General features: G+C 47.3%; 1 protein-coding gene across 1 annotated transcript in view; it reads left to right on the forward strand.

Annotated features, from left to right (window-relative positions):
- NCAM1 (neural cell adhesion molecule 1) overlaps window positions 1-25,746 on the forward strand; it is a 167,153-nt gene that overhangs the window by 67,940 nt on the left and 73,467 nt on the right. The window contains exons 2-8 of the mRNA XM_065417058.1: window positions 15,387-15,461; window positions 17,516-17,734; window positions 19,379-19,522; window positions 20,696-20,833; window positions 21,365-21,482; window positions 22,120-22,289; window positions 23,223-23,365. Coding sequence (XP_065273130.1) covers window positions 15,387-15,461; window positions 17,516-17,734; window positions 19,379-19,522; window positions 20,696-20,833; window positions 21,365-21,482; window positions 22,120-22,289; window positions 23,223-23,365 — 1,007 coding nt within the window. The remainder of the gene's footprint in view (window positions 1-15,386; window positions 15,462-17,515; window positions 17,735-19,378; window positions 19,523-20,695; window positions 20,834-21,364; window positions 21,483-22,119; window positions 22,290-23,222; window positions 23,366-25,746) is intronic.

Here is a 25,746-nt window from a genome sequence, read left to right on the forward strand (position 1 = left end):
ACTGAGGAATAGGCTCGGTCTGTCCACTACATCAAAGTTGATCTTCTGCTATGGAATCCTGCATGGCCAAATGAACCTGGACTTGTTGTCTGCAAATCAGCCTGCTTCTGATTGCTTAATGCTTCATGCCTACAACACTGCATTATTGTCATTTTCATATAATCGAATGGTTGACTTTTGTTTCTATAATATTGAAAACTGGAATATGAGTCATGACATGGATAACTTCCTTGAGAAAATACCCAACCAAAGTAGATCCAGTTGTTCTAATGTTAGGCACTATAATTACATATATTAGTATTACTCTTACTGCAATTTTACTTTTTATTTGTACAACCCTAAATTAATCTCCAAATCTGCTGCCTTATGTAACCACCATTTGAATGTGTAACTAAAATTAAGTGTAATGTGCTGTTCAGTCATGAAACACTGTATAAAATAGAAAATGCCTTAAATAGGGATTAACTGTTTTTTCCTGGTGTGGTAAAAACCATGATTTTAGCTTGCAAAAACCACGTCTGGTGGCCTGCAGGGAATGAATAGGCCAAATTCCACTCTTGGTTACTTTAGATTTACTATGGTGTTAGTCTTTTGGCTTCAGCTGAGTTTCTTCAGGTTTACACCATTGCAGATGAGATCAGAATCAGGCCCACTGTTTGTAAAGTGCTGTCTGATTAAGTATTGTTCCCAGTCCTAATATACTTCCGGGAGAATTGTCTCTGCCTACCAAAGTAGCCTCCTAGCCATTCAGAATTGCCCCAGCAATCTGAGAGCTGCCCCAGATACCCATCAGTAGCAAACTCTCCGTGGCAGAAGAGGTTTGTCAGCTCTGAAGGGTTGGGGATGAGGTGGTGATACCAGACAGTGAGATCTGCCTGAGATGTTGCATTTGCCCAGGGATTACCTTGCTACTGTCTTTTTCCATTTTAAACAGCTTGAATGCTTAAGCCTATTGTGTGTGCTTCATAAAACAGCCCTGGTTTCTTTAATTCTGCAGACCTGCTGCTAATGACAGACTGAAATAAAAATCACCTTTAACTGCGCAGCTTTGATTTGATTTTATACAAAGCTATTAACTCTCGCCACTTCAGGCTGTGTTTGAGATTAGCTGGATTAGTGGACTGGGAAAGGGAGGGTAGAGGGGAGGACAATGCAAAATGGTTTGTATGGATTGGTCTGAAAAACATAGCGTCTATATTTCATTTACATTTCTGCCAAAATGACCTGCTGAGTGCAGTGATTATTCTTGGATACCTAAGATAAGAGATGAAGGATGATCAGCATTACTTATGATTTGAGGTGTTAAATAAGAACCTATTTGTATCTGTTATTTGTCTAGATGCTGTTACTATGGTGAGGCGAGGCCATGTAAGAATGTAGGTGGCTGTGACACTGAGAGTAGAATCCCGTCTGTATAGCTCAGCAACTATGTGACTGCAGACAAGAAAACAGGCTGGAAAATTACACTGGCTTCAGTTCACCTACTGTGCTGCAGAATGGTGCAAAAAAAATAGGGATGGCTCCAAATGTCTCCTGCGCAAAATACATCCCGGCAGTAGGGGATATAATATCATCCACTAATTAGTCTGTCTAGTTTGTGTAATAAAAGGACAAGGGGCAGGCAGCGTCTGTGCGTATTTTGGACTGTTGATTTTTTTGGGAGGTTTAAAGGAGGTAATGGCCATGACTAAGAGTGGAGACGGGGGACTAAGAAGGTGGTTAGAAATATGTAGAGAAGTTTTGAAATCCTCTTTTTAAAGTTGTTTCTCAGGGCAGATCTCTGGAAATTGACAGGTCATTTGACTAACTCGTTTCTGGCCTTTTAAATCAGGTTTCCATTTTGAGGGGGTGGAGATTAAAAATAATCAATAAAAATCACATTTGTGCCAATTCAGGTATTGGGAAAAGGAACCGAGGTATTTCACAATGAGTTTGTTTTTTCTAGCACTTTGGGCAGGAACACTTTAGTGAAATTCACTTACCTCCGGTCTGGTTCACACCTCTGTTACTGCAGTTTTACACTGAAATCAGTGGAGTCCACCATCTTAACACAGATGTACTGAAGTCTTTACTTAAGTCCCTAGGAATGATCATTGTAACCCAGGAGGAACAAAAACAAATAGAGCTTATCTGAAAGATTAATAGAGGAAACGCCCACTTGAAAAGTCTTTTATTTGAGATCTCTCTCCTTTTCCTTTCTTCCGCAGTGGTGGTTCATACCCAGTATCTAAAATCTTCATTGGCTCTTGCTTGCAAATGGGCCGTGATTGCATTGCGACATAAAAGGACTTGTGTTCTGGTTTTGCACTAGCGGAGGTTGCCATCACTACATCAGGCAGACTGCTGAGCGGTCCATGTTCAATCCTGACAACACAGAGGGACTCGTTGTAAAATCTTCCTGACTGAAGATGAACCGATTTGGCTGTCTTCAATATTTGGAAATTTACTGCGCATGAAAAGAAAGGAGCAATCGGGTTGGCTACGGCCCCCTTATAGCTCTGCTAATGCACTTCTCCTAACTGGCAACACTCTGTGTTTAAGGTAGCCAGGTCGTCCATCAATGACCCTTGTTCTTGGCCCACAGAACCCCCTTCTCTTCCAGTCCCACGCGTCCCACAGCTCTGACAGTAGCCTTCAGCCCTGACCTGCAGCATCCCTGCATGTGCCAGTCTTTGGCCTTTCTTGAACAGTGTGTGTTACTGGTTCTTAATCGTGAGATGGCTTTGTCATGTGGACAGGTGTGTGCTCCAAGACAAGAGGCCCACCGTGCAAACTCACTTGGGACTCAGACCAATTGAAGTCACGTCTCCAGCAATGAGGCAGGCACTAAACTGGAGCTACAGCTTTGTTCTTTAGCTGCAGCATGGCCCATCGCCCCAAATGCAGCTGCCCCACTGTTTGCCCATTTGATTCATCATACTTGTATTATATTTGCTTTTATCTAGGTATTTGTTTGTGTTTACTTTGTTGCCAGCATGTTGTTTCCAAGTAGTGCAGTTTCTTTTCTTTTCTTTACACACATGGACCCAACAGCTCCCACTGTGATGCTTTAAGGCTAATTTTTCCAAAGAGTTCAGCATCCAGTGTGCACCCAACATCTCTGACCTCAGTTGTAAGAATCTGACCATGGATGTTGGTTTGATTCTGAAGTTTGGAGGGGTGGGGGAGAGACAGATTCTCAGCTCTTCCTTTCTATCCCAAAGAAGAGTGGAAGGAGCAGTAATCATCCCTCTGATGTACAGGACCTGCTTTCAATGTCAGCCGATAATTCTCTGGGACAAGGATGGTATCAACTGCTGTTCAGTGGATCTAACAAGGCCTTGGGGTTTGAGCGTTCCTATAAATAGGGAGTATAGTGACACTAAATAGCTTGGGATCTGGGGTGTGTACAATACGCATGACTGACGGAATCCATTCAGTGAATTGTTACAGAATATATTGACTTTCTCAGAGCTCATGCGGGGCAGTGCTGGAGGGACAAAGCTTGGACAATTGACAGGCACCATTAAATATATCTGGTTTATTTCCTCTTTCACATTAGTAAATAAAATCAACCCACTGTGGGCCTGGCCTGTAGTTCTCAGTGTGACTTCAGTGCCTCTGAAAAATCCAGCCCCAATTACCACAGCATCTGTGCTATGCTCTTCAATGTATTTATCCTCACAACACCCCTGTGAGAGAAGGTAGTACTGTTATCCCCATTTTACAGAGGGGGAACAGAGGCACAGAGGCTCAGTGACTTGCCCAAGGTCACATTGCAGGTCTATGGTGGAACAAGGAATCAGACTCAGCTCTCCCAGGCTAGCACCCTAATCTCTGGATTAGCCATCTTTTCAAATTAGGCCCTTCCTTTAGGTCTGGGTATATATTTAAAAAATGCAAAATGAGTCTGCTCACCAGTGTTACCACTTTCATGCTCTGTACAGCTCTGTATCTTCATTCAGAGACATATGCTGTAAATCAGGGTCTGGCTCCTACCCCAGCAAAAGAGACTGTCCCGGCTTGACAAAAGATATGTCTACGTCTTGAGGATGAGGTTTGTATACGTCTCTTTGCAATAGGAGCTGCTCAAGTATAAAAGAAAGCCCTGTCCTGCCTTGGCACTGCTGTGTCACTTCAGATTGCGAGACCCAACAGTTTGTGTGATATGTACCTTCAGACAAAAGTCATATTTATGAACTGAGAAATTTAGTCTCTAATGAAATAATACTGTAGCAAGCGTGGACAGAACAATTGGGGGACAGGAATGAGAGATGCCTACCAGGTTACCTAATGCGAATTTAGCAGCCTAAATTATAAGGACTTCGTGGCAAATGAAAAGCTAGTTTCTACGAATGTCTCTAACAGTGTTTATGACCGAATGCGATGGCATTTAGATGGTTATAGGAAACCCAATGTCCCCAAACCTCCACTAGTCACATATTTAAAGGGAGGCTGCTCTCTTGAGTATGTTATTACCAGCCTCTGATCAAGGGTTGAATGTAGTAGTGGTTCCTAATTTCTTTCAGGGCTTGTTAGCAGGGTCTCACTAATTATCATAGAAGATTAGGGTTGGAAGAGACCTCAGGAGGTCATCTAGTCCAACCACCTGGTCAAAGCAGGACCAATCCCCAACTAAATCATCCCAGCCAGGGCTTTGCCAAGCCTGACCTTAAAAACCTCTAAGGAAGGAGATTCCACCACCTCCCAAGGTAACCCATTCCAGTGCTTCACCACCCTTCTAGTGAAATAGTGTTTCCTAATATCCAACCTAGACCTCCCCCACTGCAACTTGAGACCATTGCTCCTTGTTCTGTCATCTACCACCACTGAGAACAGCTGAGCTCCATCCTTTTTGGAACCCCCCTTCAGGTAGTCGAAGGCTGCTATTAAATCCCCCCTCACCCTTCCCTTCTGCAGACTAAACAATCCCAGTTCCCTCAGCTTCTCCTCATAAATCATGTGCTCCAGCTCCATAATAATTTTCATTGCCCTCTGCTGGACTCTCTACAATTTGTCCACATCCTTTCTGAAGTGGGGGCCCCAAAACTGGACGCAGTACTCCAGATGTAGCCTCACTAGCACTGAACAGTGGGGAATAATCACTTCCCTTGATCTGCTGGCAATGCTCCTACTAATGCAGCCCAATATGCCGTTAGCCTTCTTGGCAACAAGGGCACACTGCTGACTCATATCCAGCTCCTTGTCCACTGTAATCCCCAGGTCCTTTTCTGCAGAACTGCCGCTTAGCCAGTTGGTCCCCAGCCTGTAAAAGTGCATTGGATTCTTCTGTCCTAAGTGCAGAACTCTGCACTTGTCCTTGTTGAACCTGTTTGTCTAGGTCACTCTGGACCCTATCCCTACTCTCCAGCATATCTGCCTCTCCCCCTAGCTTAGTGTCATTCGCGAACTTGCTGAGGGTGCAATCCATCCCATCATACAGATCATTAATGAAGATGTTGAACAAAACTGGCCCCCCAGTTCATCAGTAGTCCCCCAGCTTCCCCAGTCCATCAGTAGCCAGGTTCCATCCCTGCTTCTTGGCGCTCTCCTCCATCTCCTCCCAGCTCCACAGAGGCTTCAGTTTTCATCTCCTTCTCAGAAGGCCTGATTTTAGCATGACCTCCCTGTGAAATGACTTTATTTATTGACTTCATCTGAGGAGGTGAGCGAAGTGTGTCACAGATGAGTCAGGACCCATCACCCCTTAAGGGACCAGTCATCTTGTGACAGTGCCCAACTAGAGATATCTGAAATGGCCCTGAACCTTCTGTAAGCCAGACTCCTTAAAGCTGTTTCAAGTTGAGCACTGAAAAATGGAAGCAGCCAAAATCACTGGCCATCTTTGAAAATGTCGGCCAACATCTTTTGAGTTGAGGAATAGTCTCCTTTTCTTTCTGAGTAGCCTGAGATTCCACCATGATGCTGGCCAGAGGACAGTGGTTAAGTGTAGCAGTGTGTATTACTTTCTTCCAATCAGGACTGTGGCTGCGTTTAATGCTGCCCCTGGTGAAGTAAGACACTCAGGGGCCCATCTGTTCTTTGATTAATGTTATTGCCAGACATATGCTTGGAGGGGGAAAGAATAGATCTCACGGGAATGTTAGTTGGGTACCTGGGGTTAGTACAAACGAGTCAGAAGAGTGAGAATCCCATGTGACTTTGCTTTTGCTATCCGTATTTGGGAGCGTGGAAATGCAGATTTGGGGGTTGGATTTTCCCTCCCTCCTGCCCTCTGTCAGGTGAAATTCCTGCCGCTTTGCCCTATGATGAGCCCCCTCAGGGGCATTATTGAGTGGGGAGTTTGTGTGGACAGTGGCATTTGAAGCAGTTTGCAATGGAAATGCCTGCTTGGGGGAAGGAAGTAGATGAGGAATAGTCCTCACTAAGACAGAAGACACATAATCCCCCCTATATAGAACAGGCAGGAGCAGAATATGATAGAAATTGAACATGTTTCAACCACTTTTATTTTCCATTGCAGGGCTAGGCTAGCTATATTCCGTACTCTCTCCCTGGTCCCTTACTACCATAGTACCGTCTGCACTGTAAGTTTTGTTGTCACGCTGTCACTGTTTAATAGCAGCTCTCGATGAGACACTGACATTTTTAAAGGCCAGATCAGCATGGCTGACAGCAAGGGTTTGTTTATAGGGATAACGCCAGCGTTGTGCAGTTGTTCTGGGATATGGTAAATCAAGTATAGAGGGAGCAGCTTCTTGCACGTCCTCACTTTCTCTCTCTGACAAAAGTCTTTGAGGTGCGGCTTCTTCAGCTTATCTTCCCTTGCCGAAGGAAGCAGACACACTCCAGATGGGAAATACAGGCAGAGAAATGACTCTTCAAAGCAGGGAATGTGCAGCTGGGGGCCCAGCAGATGCATCTGGTCAGATTGGGACACGTTGCCTGCAGAAACCCTGCATTAATGAAGCTTTGCAGGAAGGAAGATTTGATTCTGTATTTTCCATGGGTTTGTACTGCACACAGGATGGCCGGAGGTGTGCATGGAGGAGAGTTGTTTCATTAATGCAGAACCGAGCATGAAAATTAAGCTTCCTCCCTTCCCTCCTGCAGTGTGATGGATGGAACTGGAGAAAGAGGGTCAGGGTTCAGGAGGAACCGAGTATGGTAGGTGACACCAGAGGTTTGAGGGTGCAAGTTGGTGCCCGGCAGCTGCCTCTCAAACGAGAGAGCCTCACTCTGTCGCACCGGCCTCGCAGCATGCTGAACAAAAATCTCTTACCTCCCAACTCTGCCTGCCTGTTGCGGCACTGCCTGTGAATGAATCACTGCCCACGGGGACACATTGCTGTCCACAGACTCCACGGGGAATCAAACTTGAGTATTTGTGTGGCTTCATGGACAGAGCCCTGGACTGAGACTCAGGAGACCCAGCTTCTGTTCCCAGCTCTGCCACTGGCCTGCTGGGAGAGCGTGGGCAAGTCCCATCCCCTCCCTGTACCTCAGTATCCCCATCTGTAAAATGGTTATATGGACCCTGCTAAGCATGTGTGCCTTCTCAAGGTGTTGGTGTATTGGGGAAATATGTACAGAGGGACCTGCAAAGAGAAGCTACGTCAGACATGGGCCCAAGGATAGGCGTCGGCTTGGATCTAGACATCCCAAAACCTGGTGGTGGTTGAGCACCACGCCCTTAGCCAGCGCTGTTGAAGGAGTATTGCCACTGACTTCCATGGGAGGAGGATTGAGCCAGAGCTTTCTGATGACATCCACCTCTGATGTACTGTGGTGTAGAAGAGACGCCCCATGTTGATGTATTGTCTCGTTGCGTGCAGAGTACAGATGCTTGCAGCGTGGAGCTGCGCTATGGGAGGGCAGGTCACTTTGCTGTAAGTGGGAGCTGCTGTCTTTGTCGATCAGCAGTGATCACCTGCCAGGACTCGCTGGCTCTTTCAGGCAGTGCAGATATCTGGCTAGCAGTTGGCTTTGGTTTTGCATGTTACCTGGGTGACTGGAAGGTGGATCTAGGATAAAAGCACCAAACTGCCATCTGGCAGGAGCTAATTCGTTGTTGCTCACTTGTTGCTGCTGGATGGGGGTCACCATTTGTGATTGTAAATTCAATTGTGAAGGGGCCTATAACTTTGTGTATGAACGTTCTCCCTCCCCCTCCCCCCCCCCCGCATTAATTTCAAACAGTGACATTGTTAATGATGCGGTTCTGGTGGCAATGTAAATTAGGAGCACCAGACGCAGACGCGCCCAGCTCTGCAACGCTTCTCCTCCTCGTTCCTGTTGCAGCAGAGAGCAGAGCTGTCAGCAACGCTGCCGCTAACACCGCCGGCCCCCTGTCGCGTGGGTCAGTTGAACTCCTTGCTTGCTACCTTCCCACTGCTAGCAGGTGGAAGGATCGACGTGCAAGTCATGAAGCAACATGCTGTGTATGATGGGTTGGTGCTAGCAGATCCCTGTGCTCAGTCATTTTAATTTCAAGCAGCCTTGACCCCAAAAGGGGATGTGCTTGGGAAGTGGATGCACTTTTTGCCCTCTGGGAGACTTTGTACAAACAGTAAACGTGTCTTGCTGAGCAGTTGGGGGGAAGGGTGTTGGTTGCTTTATCTCTGTTTCCCGGGGTGAGTTTCACAGTGATCAAAAGTGTTGAGAAATTGTGTTTTCCAAAGCTTCAGAAGGGAAATGATTTGTTTTTTACCCCGCTTTGTTCTTGTGCTCTGTTTCCCATCTGTGTCGCTCACAGGAGAGCTGCCAACTGTCCTGGGTAACTGAATTGAGACCCAAATCGTAGGTAGAAAAAAAATCTCTACATGTTTTAGGCAAAGGTGTTTTAGGAGAAGATTGCCCTTCATTTCTAAAGCATGGTGTAGGGTGGGGACTTTACCCACCTGGCTATTCCATGTTCATATAAGTCATATGGCACAGTTCATCTGTGAACAGGTATTGATCTTGCATGGGCTATCCTATCGCTGGACAGTTTTATACCCGGTGAAATCTCCATTGAGGCCAGAGGGGTGGATTTGGTTAAATGTCTTTTACCAAGATCATTTTTCTTTGTCTTTATAGTCTGGCTTGGGGCATGAGACGTCTTTTATGCAATAAGCATGAAGGGGGGTTTATTAAGCAGGCAAAATACTCATGTCAGGCTACAACCAGCCTCCTCTTTCTCCACGTAGGGCAGTCGGTGTCTGTGTGTTGCTTAGAGGTGTCTTCATCTGACTGGCTGGGAGCGCCCTGCTTATACATCTGACATCCTTATTGTGTTTTCAACCAACAACCCTTTCTCTGCCTCCCTCATCCCCACCCAACAGCTGGTGAAAGGGTGGGGTGTGCAGCATGTTGACCTTGATGCATCATTAAGCCAATTGAAGAGATGCATCTTCAGAAAGTATTTTCAGCTGCTTTCCCTGGCACATCCCCTCCAAAACATGCCACCTGGTTGGGTAAGGCGATGATGATGAGTTACATTGCATTAACGTAGACTCATAGACTTTAAGGTCAGAAGGGACCATTATGATCATCTAGTCTGACCTCCTGCACAACGCAGGCCACAGAATCTCACCCACCCACATGTGGAAGCTCCAGTCATGAACCAGGCCCCCATTCTGCTAGGTGCTGTACAAACACAACAAAAATGGTCTCTGCCCCAGAGAACTTCAAGTCTAACTATATGACAAGAGACAGAGACTCTGCATACCAGCAAGTGTGACTCTCATTTGACCCCACACTGCAGCTGCCACGGCAGTGGGATGCCTCTTCCCTGTGGAGTGCTGACTGAACAAGATACAGATAATTTCTGGGGCTCTTCAGGACGGAAAAATGCCCTGTCTCCATGTGGGTCTTGAGTGAACAATTTTCTTGGATAGTTAGAAGCCTGAATGAGCCCTGTGGGACAATGCAGCAATAGTCAAGTGACTCTCAGCAGCCTGGGTCGGCAGCATGTGCAGCGTGACTAGGAATCATTCAGCCACAATTTATGTATTAGAGGGTGTAATTGTAGAGACACTTAGCCAGAGCCTGAGAATTGGAGCCCTGAGGCAGGAGCCTGTTCTTTTCAGGTAAGGATCTGTCACAGGGTGACTGGCCCCTTTAAATGAAGCAAATCATAGGGTTAGATGGGACCACAAGGGTCATCTAGTCAAAGCCCCTGCGAAAATGCAGGATTTGTTGTGTCTAAACCATCCAAGGCAGATGACTATCCAGCCTCCTTTTGAAAATCACCAGTGAAGGAGCTTCCACAATCTCCTGACGTGTCTGTTCTATTGTCCTACTATTCTGACGGTTAGGAAGTTTTTCCTGAGATTTAATCTAAATCGGCTATGCTGTAGTTTGAACCCATTGCCTCTTGTCCTGTTCTCTGTGGCAAAAGAGAACAATTTTTTCCATCTTTTTTTGTGGCAGTCTTTCAAGTATCTAAAGACCTCTAGCATGTCCCCTCCCTTAATCTCCGCTTTTCTAAACTGAACATACCCAGTTCCTTCAGGCTTTGCTCGTATGGCGTGCATTCCATCTCTTCGATCATCTTTGTCGCTCACCTCTACATCCTTTCTATACATTGGTGACTAAAATTGGGGACACTACTCCAGCTGAGGCCTAACCAGTGCCGGGTAGAATGGTACTATTACCTCCCGTGACTTGCATGCTATGCCTCTTTTAATACAACCTAAAATTGCATTTGCTTTTTTCCACACAGCAACACATTGCTGACTCATGTTGAGGTTGTGATCCACCACAACTCCCAGATCCTTCCCAGCAGTGCTGTTGCCAAGCCAGTTTCCCCCCGTTCTGTATTTTTGCGTTTGGTTTTTCTTCCCTAAGTGTAGCACTTTACATTTGGCTTTGTTGAATTTCATTTTGTTGTCTATAGTCCAGTTCTCCAATTTATTAAGAGCCCTCTGAAGTTTAGCTCTATCCTCCAAAGTATTGGCAACCTCCCCAGCTTTGTGTCCTCTGCAGACTTAATCAAACTTGCTCTCTATACCTACATCCAGGTCATTAATAAAGATGTTAAACAACACTGGATCCAGAATAGATCCCGGTGGAACCCCACTTGAGACATCCCTCCAATCCGACATTCCATTAATAGTTACTCTTTGTTTGCAGTTGTTAACCAATTATGTGTCCACTTAATGGTGGTTCTGTCGAGCCCGCGTTTCTCCAGCTTACTGATCAGAATGTCATGTGGGACTGTGTCAAAAGTCTTGCTGAAGTCCAGGTATATTATGTCCACCGCCTTCATCCTCAAGGTATTCACAAATTGAATGTTTTATACATTGCTCTAGTAGCTTCCCAGGTATCGAAGTCAGGCTGTCTGGTCTATAGTTCCCCAGCTCCTCCTTTCCCCCCCTTTTTAAAGATGGGCACTATGTTAGCCCTTCTCCAGTCTTCCAGGGCCTTTCCTGTCATCCATAAGTATGTAAATATTATTGCCAGTGGCTCCAAGATTTCCTCAGTTAACTTCTTCAGTGCCCTGGGGTGAATAGCATCCCGCCCCACTGATTTGGTCAGAAGATCTCTGACGTCTTCTTTTCTTATCCAGATCTGCAGCCCTTCCCCTTTATTGTCTATGATAACTTGGCTAGTTGTCTGCTCACATGTTTTTGTGAGAAGACTGAAGCAAAGTAGGCATTGAGCAGCTCTGCCTTCCTATCATCTTCCATTACCAGCTCACCTGGAGTAGATGCTGTGGGATTTTAAGGACTACATGCACCGGGGTGACAAATGGAGTATGTTTCAGGATTTTTGTTAAAATCTTTGTACTATGTTTTTATAATAAACTCTGTTGGCTTCAGTGGGATTTACATCTGAGTGAGCGAGGCCCTCTGCAGATGAAAAGTGAGGGCTAAGTGTTTGCAGTGTTTGAGAATAGTCCCCCACCTCCATTATTATTATTTGTGGTTTGTATTGGGTTTCTTGCCCTTCTTTAGTCATTTGTTTGAACACTGGAATGATGACAAAGCTCCTGCATCTGTTCTGTATGTTCAAAGAGCTCTGGGGCTTAATGCCTGTAGTCCAGTCATTGAGTAATTCAGCAGCACATGTCCTGTTCCTCGGTCGTGATAAGGAACGATGCCATTGATTTAGAAGATATGGCGGTTTCTTTGAGAGGAATGTTTTAAAGACTTAGAAAGAGCAGGCAGCTGAGACTAATGTCTTCATGGTTTAACAGTGAAGTGAGCAGCCCCTGGGAGAAGGCCACACATACTGTGGCACCAAAAGACTAAAGGTGACAGATAAAGCATTTGCAGTCGACGGGATGAGAAATGCTCTGGCAACGCAGGATGGAGAAATAGCTCGATTACGATGATTGTTTTCTGCAAACTAATGGCTGCGATTTAAAAACAACACACATTAGGTCTGGCCTCCTGAAATTCTTATTTGACCTGGTCTTGTTAGGCCAGGACGCTGAGGCAGCATATCAGGCTCCAGCTGGCAGAGAGCGAGTGTCCAGTTATTTCTAATGCCTCATAACTTACACCATGAAGGAACGGTGCTCTGAGATTCAGGGTGCTGGGAGAAAGGGCATTTGTCTCCCGGGGTGTCCAGCACCGACTGCTGCTTGATTGGGGATGCAGAGGAAAGGGCGAGTTAGGATCTTGTCTCTTGTTCGTATGATAGTGCTGCAAGTGTAACACAAATCAGACAGAAGCCAGAAAATAGGCAGAAACTCGGAGCCTTGCTCAGATTATAGCGAGGTGCAGGACTGGGCAAGTTTGGGATGGGGGAATCGACTGTGGCCCTGACTTTCCTTCGTTGCTTGATTTGCATCTCAACCTTCACCTTACTGGACCCAAGCAGGATTATTTCAGTATATATAATTTCCCCTTTTTTGTTTTGGTTTGTTGACATTACTGATCAGTTGCTTCTCTTTGCTTTGTTAAAAATTAATCCATTTTTTTTTTAAATCTGGGTTTTCTGTCATAGGAACCTAAATTTAAGCTCCTAAATCTTTATTAAAGTGACCTGCTTTTCAAAAGTGCCGAACACCCAACAGCTCCAGATGCCTTCAATCAAAGCTGTTGGGTGCTTTTGAAAATCTGGTTCTTTTTTAGGTTTCTAAATGCAATTTAGAAGCCAATCTTTAGGCTCTTACCATTGTAAATGTTAGCCTATGTCTCTATTTCAGACTTTGCCTAGTTCAGAATAGCTATAGACTGAATATTTACCTAGGATTGGTTTATGTTGGTGATTACCGAAGCCTCTGAACTTGTTTGTGAAACACAGAAATACACAGCAAACTGCTCACTCAGAGATTCCTGAACACTGCTTAGTAAGTTGTTAGCACTTGGGCCATACTAAGGACTTATTGGTCTAGACAGTCCAATTCTAAATTTGGAGCCATCATTCAAAATCAGGAGACAAAATGGCATCCAAGATGGACTAAACAGATCGAATTGAAAACAGCTTATAAAGGCTCTAATCGTGGGCTTTTATTTAGTTTATAAAAACTCGGCTCCCCTCTGAGTTGGGCCCATTTATACTAGGAACCATTAAAACTCAGCCCCCATATAAATGCATCATTGTAGCATCTTCCCATACTTTGACAATCCTGCAGTTGCTGCAGACTGACATGCCTTGAGTTTTGATGGTGTCCCCTCTCTGTCAAGTTCTGTTCTGAAGCAGAATGCTAATCCCTCTGTAAGCAGGCAGAGCTGTGCTGCAGACGCATGGTGCTATGGGTTTTGGTGGCCTGGGTTTCAAAGTGTAAGAACTCTTTTAATACCTCTTGTACCTGCATCACAGAGCAGTGACCTGCCGAGGAGGAGCTACTCCATACACGATGCACAGTGTAAACCGCACAATGTCAGGAGGATTAATAGAAGGAAAACACAGCCTGTAGAACTAGGCTATTTAGTTCTCGCTGCACTGGATCTAATAAACCTTTAGCCGTTTATTATGTTTGGCCTTTTGTACCTGCAGTTCTGTCTGGGAGTGAATTATATTAAAGTAATATGGTTGAGAGAAATTAGATTACACAGAAATAAAACGGGCTGAATGCAAGAGCTAAAAGGGCAGCCTGTACTTTATTGAAAACAGGAAGGAGCGACAGTAACCTCCAGACAAGACATGTGAGTGAAATGGAGTTTTCCAAGAGGAGGTTTTAAAGGGCTGGAGCTCTGTAGTCCTAAGGACCGTTTTCATCTCCCACAGCCAAAGGGTCCTCAGTGTTCTCTCTGGACTCCTGATCCAGCCTGTTTACTATCGTGCCTGGATTATTTTTAAAACAATTCTCTTGGGACTCAAAGGGCCAGCCGCAGTGGTACTTTCCTCTGGCTGTGTTGCACTGCTCTGGTGACACAGAGCAGCTGTTAACCTGGTTTAACGGGCCATTTAAATGGGGTTTATAGCTGCCAGGGCACTGCAAAGCAGCCAGAGCCTGCCAGTGAAGCCAATCCTAGATCATTCGGATACTAACTGTGCTTCTGCGACACAGAGAGCAAAGACAGTGCAAAAATGAAGAGACCTAAATGACTTCTCTGAATGCTGCTCTGCTTGTCACAGTGCTTGCTCCATTTCCAGTAGCGTTGCCCTATTTTAAGGAAGAGGGACTATTAGTAGTCTCCCAGGATAGGGACTGTCCTCTGCTGAGCTGCAAGACCTTGACACAAGTCACAGGAACAATGTGTCATTGCTGTCTGCCAATGCTCAACACAAGATGCCTGCAAACTTTAAAGAAAAATACCGTAGTGATGCTGAGAATCTCACACCCAGATCTTGGACAGTGCAATCGCTGTTTTGATTGACGCAAGCACTGATACGTATGTGTTATGGCAATAATTCTATATGTAAATGTGAGGCAAACACATGGCAGGGTGAGAGCAGCTGTGAAGCGAAGCAGCAAACAAACCTTGAGGGAAAGCAGAGAGTCAGTATATACTTCAGCAGCTGAACAGCCTGACGCGTGTTACTTCACTGCCAGACTCAAATTGGGATTCTCTTCTCCCACCGCCAGCTCTGTTCCTTTCTCTGCTTTGCCCTTTATGCACTCAACACCCTCCCATTTCAGGCCCACTAAGCTGCCCCCTTCTTTTTATTCAGCCCCTTCCCTCCACGATGCCTTCCAAGTGATTCAATAACCATAAACAATAGGGTGCCCAAATGGTGTGATCGTATTACTGCCCTCTCCAGTCTACCTCCGAGCATGACGTGCAGCACATAACTTGGTGTTCAACAGATCACCAGGTAACGCAGCTCCTTCCATGCCTTTCTGTGTAGGCACAGGAAGAGGTGGAAGTGGCTCATATCGGTACAGGCTCTTAGAGATCCTTAGGGATGGAAGGCTTGTGTATAGTCAAATACTGGTCGGGAGCATTGGAACTGGGGTTAAGAGCCCTTGCCTTTCCATTGCTGAGCTGACCTGAGTCCCAAGCAGCAGGACACTTTTCTGCCGGATGACTCCAGTTGCCTAACTCCTGCTTTGCGCTCTTTCCCAGTGTCTCTACAAGTGGATATTGTTCCAAGTCAGGTGGAGATCAGCGTTGGAGAATCCAAATTCTTCTTATGTCAAGGTGAGTGCTGGCTGCTGCTGCTGTCAGCCCTTCCCATCCGTGTTTGTTGAGTCACTTTTGGGGAACCCACTCCACTCAGCCCCAGACATAGTCACATGTACAGGGACATGCCATTCAATTCTCCATGTTGTTGTGGGTTTTTTTGGTCTTTTATCTTGTAATTCAAGCAGATCAAAAGCAATCATAGAATCATAGAATCTCAGGGTTGGAAGGGACCTCAGGAGGTCATCTAGTCCAACCCCCTGCTCAAAGCAGGACCAATTCCCAACTAAATCACAGGTATAATAGCAAAGGTGACAGAGGTGGTTGGGCTGGGAGAGTAAAGACACACTTCTCCTGGGGCTGGGGAGAGAAGGCAGCTCCTAGCAGGTGTTTGTAACAATACCCCAAAGCCATCCCAGGACCCCGAAGACCAGAAGGGTTGCCCCAGAAATGTGTGACATCACATCTGCCCTCAGCATTGGTCTTTTTTGTTTTAGAGGTATTAGTATGAGGGCCGAGATTTTTCAAAATCATCTGGGGGATTCTGATACCCATTTCCAACAGCTTGAATGGGAGCTTGAATGGGAGGTGGTTGGGCTGGGAGAGTAAAGACACACTTCTCCTGGGGCTGGGGAGAGAAGGCAGCTCCTAGCAGGTGTTTGTAACAATACCCCAAAGCCATCCCAGGACCCCGAAGACCAGAAGGGTTGCCCCAGAAATGTGTGACATCACATCTGCCCTCAGCATTGGTCTTTTTTGTTTTAGAGGTATTAGTATGAGGGCCAAGATTTTTCAAAATCATCTGGGGGATTCTGATACCCATTTCCAACAGCTTGAATGGGAGCTTGGATTCCATTCCATTCCCCTTGGGCAGCTTTGAAAATCTCCACCTCAGCCCCCGAGGATTTTAATGCAATGGGAATCCTGCATTTTTAATACCACCCTTCCTGCCACTTGCTCCAACCAGCTGGGTGAAAGAAGCAGTATTCAGTGTCCACTGTGAACCCCAGGCAATGCATGCATCCCATGTGGTGCCGCACAGTTACTGCAGCACACCCCATTTCAGCACACACGCATGCTACTGGCTACAGGTTTCCCTGTAAAGCAACTGGCCTGGGTTGCCGGGGTGAATTAGTTACCGGGGTGCAACACTGGCATGACAACAAATGATCCCAGGTCACCCCTAAACCAGAGCATGACACTGAGCAAACATTAAAACATGGCTTGGAGCCAAGTTCCAGTGTGGCGGGTCTGACTTCCCCAAGCATCTCCTCGTTAGGGCGAGGGAGGAGGCTGTGGGACCCAAGCTAGCTCAGCGCAGAGTCATTTGTTAATGGGTGTAAAGTGCTTTGAAGGCAAAAGAGCCTGAGTAAGTGCAATTGTGATGTCTCCACCGTGGCCTCAGCAAATGGGATTGGTTAAATTTCCTCTGTGACAAATTTCCTCTGAACAAATAACAAAGCCACATGGGGAAACCCTGAAACGTGAGCTCCAAGAGATGGGTCCTTACAAGCCGCTTTGATTTGCATCGGATGCAGTGGCAGGTTTAACTTGCCTGATGTGCTGGCAAAGCAATTTAACCAGCTTGGTTTGCAATGCGATGCCCCAGCACAACCTGCAAACAGGGATATTTATTGGAGCGGGAGGAGTGCTGTTTCCATGCTGAGCGGGGTGAGGGGACAAGACCGCAGGGATGTATATGAGGCCATTCCAAGCCTGAAATGGGCAGCTGCTCCTCTTGGCTGCACGGGGCAGCAGCTAATGGATGTCTTTCTGTGAGGGTGGGGAGCTGTCCCCGGTGGAGCCAGAACATGGTGTATAATGTGTGAGCCACTGCTGGGATTAGCTCTCTGGCATCGGGGCTTGTCAACAAATCCAAGGGGGCTTAAACGTGCCCCCTCAGGTGGGGAGGCACTCTCACAAACCCAGCTCACTAAGCAGGCCCCACACTGCCTGGGCATCAGAAATCCTTTGCCTGGTCTGGGCCCTTCCCACAACCCTGCAGGTGATGGCCCTCAGGGCCCTGGCTGGCTGAGAGGGAGCAGGTCCAATGTGCTTTGTTTCATCTCTAGTGACTGGGGAAGCCAAAGCCAAAGACATTTCCTGGTTCTCCCCCAACGGCGAGAAGCTGACGCCCAACCAGCAGCGCATCTCGGTGGTGCGGAACGATGACTTCTCCTCCACCCTCACCATTTACAGCGCCAACATCGACGACGCCGGCATCTACAAGTGTGTTGTCACCAGTGAGGAGGAGGGCGACTCTGAGGCCACCGTCAATGTGAAAATCTTCCGTAAGAGCACAGCTCTGGGAGCCTGCTTTGGGGTCGGGCTCTTGTGAGGGGAGGCCCAGGGACTTGCTGGGGAGGTGTGGCTCTCATTAGTGAGGGGTGGCCAGGAAGGGGAGCCACCTCCCAAACAGACTGGGAAGGGGAAGGTTGTCAAAGTGGAGCCCATTCCTCCCTTCGCAGTGAGGGGAGAGTGTTGACTGTGAAGGAGGGTGGGGAGGGACATGAACAGGAGGCTGGAAAGTGGTGGGCAAGCTTGCCTGTGAGGAGACGCTCACCCATGAGAAGCTAGGGGAAGGGCTGGTCTGTGAAGGATATGGGAATAGGAGAGTTTGTCCCACAAAGGGAAATGGGAAGGAGGTAATCATGGTATTTGTCTGACTGACACTCCCCACCATCTCTGTTGTCAGTTACTGAGAGAAATAGAAGCATTGAAAAGCCATTGTGTCACAAGCTGGCCGGTTAGCAGTGAGCAACTTCCATATTTCCTCTCAGTTAACCCTGTGATTTGTCAGGTTGGCCTCAGAGCCACGTTCCTCATTTGCTGCCCTTCCCCATCTAATTCATGCTCCTCCATCCAAACCAGACCCTCCTGGTGTCACCCACATGCTGTTAGCGGCGAGACCGAGAGCTCAGCCTGAGGGTTACTTCTGGCTGTGTGAATGGTCCCTGGTCCGTACGGCTGTCAGGAGCCAAGCAAAGGGATCCACAGGCTAAGCTGAATGGTTCAGGGGCAGGAAGACCATTCCTAACACACCCTTTGTTGAAGCCACTCAGCGATCCTGCATTGGCCTGCTTAATGGTGTGCGACAGATAAAGCAAGGGGTTGATTGGCTGTGATGTCTGTTACTAGCATAGCTGCTTTGCTCATCTCTTGTTACCCATGGTCTCTCTGCACAGCAAGAAAGCCGGGGAGACAGCCTGCTCTAGCAGTCCCTGGCCACAACAAAGGTTGTGGTAGCCACTTCTGGAGCCTCTGCCCTCAGGCCCTGTGCTCTGAGACCTGGGTAGAAACAGAACAGCCAGTATCTCCAATCTCAGAGCTGGACAATCCCATGGTTTTTGCAGTTTGCAGAATGTGCTTGGAACTTAGAAAGGGTCCTTCACCCCTGCTGGAGACCCCACTAAAATCTTTGGTGCAAGATAGTGAGGAGTGAAGGTAGAGCCCAGTGTGACATGAATGTCTGGGAGATGAGCGTGGAATGGTGTGCTTGGTGCGGAACAGGCAGGGTTGGGATGAGGCAGGGTCAGGGCTCAGCACAACCCCACAGGGGCCACTTACAGTGCAGTGGGATCCTACATTCAGGAGGGCCATAGTAGCCCTCAGCTGGCAACGCTGTCATAGCTGTTCCTTCCCTACCAGCTGGGAGGTTTTGCGTTTGGCTTTCCCATAACACAACGTCCAAATATGGACACTCTTGTGAATCCAGCCGCCTCTTGGTGTGTAACTAGCACAGGGTTCCCGTACCATCGTGCGGGATGCCAATGCCAAGCTACATACGTTGCTATGGCGTGAGCATCCCAGGTGGGTTCGTGCATGTGTATCGTTTCATCTGTGCTTTTAGTTGGCAACATGCCTTGCAATTCAGACGGTGCCCACAACGCGCTGGGGCAGCAGCTCCATTGTCCTGTCGCTCTCCTTGTTTTCAGAGAAGCTGATGTTCAGGAATGCTCCCACCCCTCAGGAGTTCCAGGAGGGGGAAGATGCGGTGATTGTGTGTGATGTGCTCAGCTCGCTGCCTCCCACCATTATGTGGAAGCATAAGGACAGGGACGTTGTCCTGAAAAAAGATGGTAAGGAATGAGCGGTCTTGGCACTTGCCCTTCCAGAGGCCTTGTGTAGGTCTGCCAGGGTGGCAAAAGGACAAGTAGGCACAGGAACGCAGAGCAGTGGGGGTAAAATGGCACACATTAGGTCTGGCCTCCTGGGACCATTATGATCATCCAGCCTGATCTCCATAACAAAGCCCAGAGAACCTCACTCAGGAATCGCATTAAAACACAGCGTCTTGTAGTTGAAATAGAGCGTATGTTTTTAAGAGAGAAATCCAGTCTGGATTTAAAGAGGCCAAGTGGTTAACCTGTCCTGGCCAGAGCCCTCCCATTTCCCCTACGCTGCGTCACGGAGCAGCACACATTGGAGCCCCTCCGTGGATTTTGTGGGCTCATGTCACTCCAGAGCACTGTCTCCCCTGAGCCCGGGAGCAGTGTTGCCTCTGCAGCGTTTCGCAGCGCCTGTCAGTCTAGGTATCAAGGAAGTGCAGTTACAGATCAGCCAGTGGTTAGAGCACTAATCTAGGACTTGAGAGACCTGGGTTTAGTTTCCTGCTTTGCCGCAGCCTCCCTGTGAGACCTTGGGCAAGTCACTTAGCCTGCCTGTGCCTCAGGTCCCCATCTAGAAAAGGGGGCTATAGCCCTGCTCCACCTTGTAGCGGTGGCGTGAGGATACATGCACTAAAAGATTGTGAAGTGCTCTGAGATTTACTGATGAAAAATGCTATATTAGAGCCAGGTATCATCGTTATTTAAGACCAGACTCCACTCCCCAGGGAGACAAGTAGTAAATGGTTCATTGGCCCAAGCCAGGTATTGATTAAACTTAAAGTAAAATAAAAGTGCTGGTTGTAAAATAACACAGCGGTTTGTCCCCACTGCCTCTTAGCTTGCTGTGTGAGGGACTCTCTCCTGGAGGAAAACAACAAGGAGTCTGGTGGCACCTTAAAGACTAACAGATTTATTTGGGCATAAGCTTTCGTGGGTAAAAACCTCACTTCTTCTCTCTCCTGGAGGGTCTTTCCTGGCAATGTCAGATCTGATTATGGGGTGACTTTCATTACCCTGATGGAAAGGGAAGTTGCCTTACGTTAAGCTCGGTCTCCAAGCTGTAAGGGGAGTGGGGAAGTGCCCATTCATTGCAGCGCTCCCTCTAAATGATTCTTAACTGAAGCTTCCTTTTGTCTCTTCTAGTCCGATTTATAGTCTTGCCCAACAACTTCTTGCAAATCCGGGGAATCAAGAAAACGGATGAGGGGACGTACCGCTGTGAGGGCAGAATCCTGGCTCGTGGGGAGGTCAATTTCAAGGATATTCAGGTCATCGTGAATGGTGAGCAGCTTGGAGCCCTGGCAGTGGAGGGGACCTGTGCTACCTGGGTTATAAACTGCTGCACCCTTGTCTTGGAAGGAAAGACACGATCATCAGTTCACACTCGTGAGCTGACAGAATCATGATCCATGAGGTTTATTAATCTCACTCTGCTGTGTCAAATAAACACACCCATGAAATCGATTTAGCATTTACAAGATGTTTACAGGAAATTATCACGTCAGGAGTAAGCTTGAATGTCTCATGGCTCAAAGTGAGAGATGGCCCTCATTTGATTCATGGATGGTTTTGTCCAACAGACCATCTTCTGTGCAATGTGGGTCCTCTTCCTCTCACCATTTGATAGAGAGACCTTGTGCATCAAATGTGTAGGTTCAAACCTGCAGGTGATGTGCTCCCTTAGGAGGAAGGTTGTGATTCACTGGACTGATTTATGTGTGTATGGCAGAGGGCAGGAAACTTCCTTACCTGGTTCTTTTCTACCCACCTGTTCTTTCCCCCTCTCTCTAACTCAACTTCTTTTTCTTCCAGTGCCTCCTTCTGTCCGTGCCAGGCAGAACACCATGAATGCTACGGCCAATCTCAGCCAGTCTGTCACCTTAGTGTGCGATGCTGATGGCTTTCCTGAGCCAGCCATGAGCTGGATGAAGTAAGATACTCTAAGCACAGTTTACATGGTTTAAGAGCATGGATGTTTTAACTGAGGCACTCGGCGTGAGTGCTGCTTCCATCTGCACCTCTGATTGAGCAGAGCCCGTCACAGGGGGAATGGCACCATTTTAGCTAGAATATCATTGACTCAGTTTCTCATAACAAAGTCAGAGAATTGTAATGCTTTTACAAATGGTCTTTATCCAGTAACAATAGCAGCAGCAGTAATAGCAATATGCTGCAGCACCCCTCACCCCCAGGTCTTCACACACTTTACATGACAATCCCAGGGTCAACATGGCATTGAGAAACCAAGGTTAGGGATGGGGCTGACAGTGGCTCCGAATGCTGCTGTGGGGCAGCAGGCTGGGTTCTGGGTGGAGGGCCAGGGTCTCAAGCAACCCCCTCTGGTTGGCATGAGGGATGTTTACAGGTGAAGGACTCCGTGGCACAGGACCCCAAGGCAAGGGTCGTGAGGGTGCAACCGAAGGAGGAAAACAAGTGTGAGACAGGTGGGACCATAGGGAAATTGTCCTTCCTCCCAAACAAAGGAGCTAGATTTAGAAATACAGATGAGTTCTAAAAACCAGCCAGCGTTAACTTCCCACCCAACCTGCTTGTTTTGTGCCCTGCAGGGACGGGGACTTGATAGAACGGGGGGACGATGACGAGAAATACGACTTCAACTACGATGGCTCTGAGCTGACCATCAAGAAGGTAGAGAAGAGCGACGAGGCGGAGTACACCTGCATGGCTGAGAACAAGGCCGGAGAGCAGGATGCCATCATCCACCTCAAAGTCTTCGGTAAACAGGGCAATAAGAGGCTTGATATAGCTCCTTCCCGCCCCTACCCCCCACTCCCCACAGACTGGTCAGAGAGCCCAGCTGGCCGGTGGCCGCTCATTGCTATAAACTGGAAGCCGCATGCCCTGCCTACCCAGCAGGCATGTCTGGTTCAGACACTGGGTGTGCTTGCTGAATTACAGTGTCAGCCTGTGTGCCAGCACTGTGCCGTCTACCAGACAAGAGATGCCGGTGGTCACTGTAAAATACCGTCTCTCTGCCATTTCCTGTCTCTTGTGGCTGAAATTCACGCTCCCTGCAGGGGGTCAGCACTAGACTGCGCGCCACTCAAATGCTTTTCAAGCATTTAGGGTTGAATCCAAAGTCAATGGGAGACTTTTCCTTTGATTTCTGTGGGCACTAAGTCAAGCCTTTAGGATTTGAGAGGAACTTTTGAAAACTCTGCACTGGGGTGAATTTCACCCTTAGCTGCATTATGGAAAATGTTAATGTTAGCCCTTGTGAAGTTGTCAGTTTCTTCCAGCTGTTTGTTGCCATTTATCACAGACCCTTTTTTTGGGCAGAGATCTGAGTAAAAAAAAACCCAGGTCGCATAAAGGTGGTTGTCAAACAACCACCTTAGCTTTTCTAGTCTCCTTCCCGGCTTTCTTGAAACAGCCGTGGCCCTGATGTAATGACTGGCTTCGGTGCACTTGCTCCAGGGGCTGAGTTGGGCCCATTTTTAGTTTTGCTAAACTAGAAGCCAGGGCTGGCTGGACCAGAGGAGGGGAGGGCACACCATGCTGCCCCTCTGCCTGCTGAAGCAATTCTCTCTGAAAGTAGCAATGCAAAAGCCTTTTTGTCTAATTGATAGTTTCAGTTCAGACTTCGCTAATTCCAGGCAGCCTCGCTTCATAGCAGTGGCCAAAAAAACCCATTGTGCTCCCTTTCCAGCAAAACCCAAAATCACTTACGTGGAGAACAAAACTGCCATGGAACTGGAGGACCAGATCACGCTGACCTGCGAGGCTTCTGGGGACCCAATCCCCTCCATCACCTGGAGAACCTCCACCCGGAACATCAGCAATGAAGAGAAGGTACAACAGCTCCCAAAGCCAGGGCCTCAGTAACATGGCTCAGAGCAGCTCATGTCTGCCATGCCTCCCACTGTTCTCTGCTGAGCCAGAAGACATGATGATGTCATGCAGATGCACACTGAAATCCTGGCGATTCCTCCTCTCTGTCTATTATAAGACCCTGCCATGCTGCACAAGGCACCGGTGAGCCTGGCATTTATCATTAGAAACCTGGCTGGTGTTAATTGGCCTAGCTATACCCATTCGTTGCAGCTCTGCCCCACCGTGTTTCTCTCTCCTTTGTTTCTGCTACTGAGGCTTTCAGAGAATTGCAGTAAAGCACCAAACTGGGGATCCTTTCCACGGGAGTTCCCAGGAAACAGTCCACCCTTTGGTTCCACTGTGGTGGGTGGAGATGGGTGCCTGATTCCAGTGTGCTCAGCGACCTCATCATGGTGGTAGAACCATCCTGGGGGAAAAGGCATCTTTCTGAGATGCTATGGACCAAAATGAGCCTGTTAATTCTTTCTTGCCCCCCTGTATCGTACACTCCCGCTGCACGTACTCAGGGCACAAACACCCGGTTGCCTTTGTGTTCGCCTGTATCGTGAATCACATACTGATATCATTTTGTTTTTCAAGGCAAAAATAATTAGCAGTTTCTTTGTAAATAACCATTCTGGCTTGATTTGCCACTAGCTGTCTTAGGGGCATAACAGATGGAGATTTGGGGACCTCTGTCCATTGTTATGAGAGTCACATAAAAGGCAACTGAGCGAGAAGGGAGAACCTAGCTCCAACACTGAGCTACCTTTAGGCAAATAGTAAATTAGATAGTGCTCATTGCTAATTCTGTAACGACAGGCCACTTGTAGTGGTTAGCGGCCTGAACCCTTTAGCGGATCTGAGTCAGTGTGAAGACAAGGGGAATGGGGAGTGCATGGTAGAAACACAGACTGAGCTAGACACTGTCTTAGAACCAGCCACACAGCCTATTCCTGCAGTAATGAGCCCTTTGTGTTGTGTCATCAGTCTCCTCTTTTCAGTGTATTGATGATGCATAATCCATTGCCTGAGAGAGCAGAAACAACCAGGCTTCCCCCTGCCTTGTAGGAAAGGTATAAGTTCCATTGGGTTCAATAGAGGCCATAGTCTATAGCTCAGTGAGGTCAATGAAAAGATCCCATTGCCTTCAGTGGGATTTGGCTCAGACCCATATTGCACTGGGGCAACTGGACCAGGGTATTCACAGGTTTGCTTCCATCCAGGAAAGGTATTTGGGAGACCAGGGTCAATGGGATCTGGAGTCTTGATTTCCTGCATCTGGGGGAAAGAACTTTTGTGTAGTGAATAGAGACTGAAAACAGAAGACTAAATCACATCGAAATCTCCCAGAGGAACCCGCTCTTTCCATATTCCTCTGCCTGTCTAGCCCAATTTAGCTAATGAGATCTCAGCTGCAAAACTGCTAACTATTTTTGAGACTCACATATCCTGTTTGATGCTTTTGAGTCAGTGATCTATATTAAGGAACTATGGTGCATATTCGGATAGTTTCTTATGTAGATAGGAGGAAAATGCGAAGATTCAAACTACCACCATATGTCTGATGTACTGGCAGAGTCCCTCATTCCAGGGTTTATTGTTTTATGTTTAAATCTCCAGTGTGTTTAGGCACTTTTCAGGCAGGTATTTCTGTGATTGGTTCTCGTTTATTAAAAGCTCATATGCAATGTGTTAGGTGCAGATTAATGATACAGACATTCAAAAACTCAACAGGTCAAAATGGCCAGGAAATGACTGTCCAAATCTCTCTCTCTGCCCTCCCCCCCACACCTCCTCACCTGCTGCTGGCAAAGCTCAGAGAAACAGATAAGCCTTGACTTTGGGACAAAGAGTGCTGTTTTCAAAGTGCCCAAATCAAAAGTGACAGGCATTGGCCTGTAGGCACTTTGGAGCTTAACTGGGAGTTAGGTGCCTACATACTTTTGAAAATCCATCCCAAAGTGCCTAGGTTGGTTTTGGAAATGGGATGTAGGCACCTAAGTCACGTTGGCACTTTTGAACATTTTACCGTACATCCCCGTCTCAAGGAATTCACCATCGAGTGTACAGACAATGGGAGCAGGAATGGCAGCCAGTGAACACTGAAGTTGCCAGTGCTGAGATCTTTTAGAATAAGATTCCCATTGCTGGCGAGTCTGCTGTTTTGCAGAAGAATGATTGCATATGTTCGAAATGAGAGAGAGAGAGAGTTGGCTTTGTCAGTTTTCCCCAGGCACTAATGGGGAAACAACTAACCCAGGTGAATGCTGTGGCCATGACAGACTAAGGGCATGTCTACACTGCCCTGCAGTCACGTCCTAAAATTCTTGCCTATCTCTGTTACAGAAGAACTTAGC

Source organism: Emys orbicularis, chromosome 15 (genome assembly GCF_028017835.1).
Source record: "Emys orbicularis isolate rEmyOrb1 chromosome 15, rEmyOrb1.hap1, whole genome shotgun sequence".
In the NCBI taxonomy this organism is placed as follows: Eukaryota; Metazoa; Chordata; order Testudines; family Emydidae; genus Emys; species Emys orbicularis.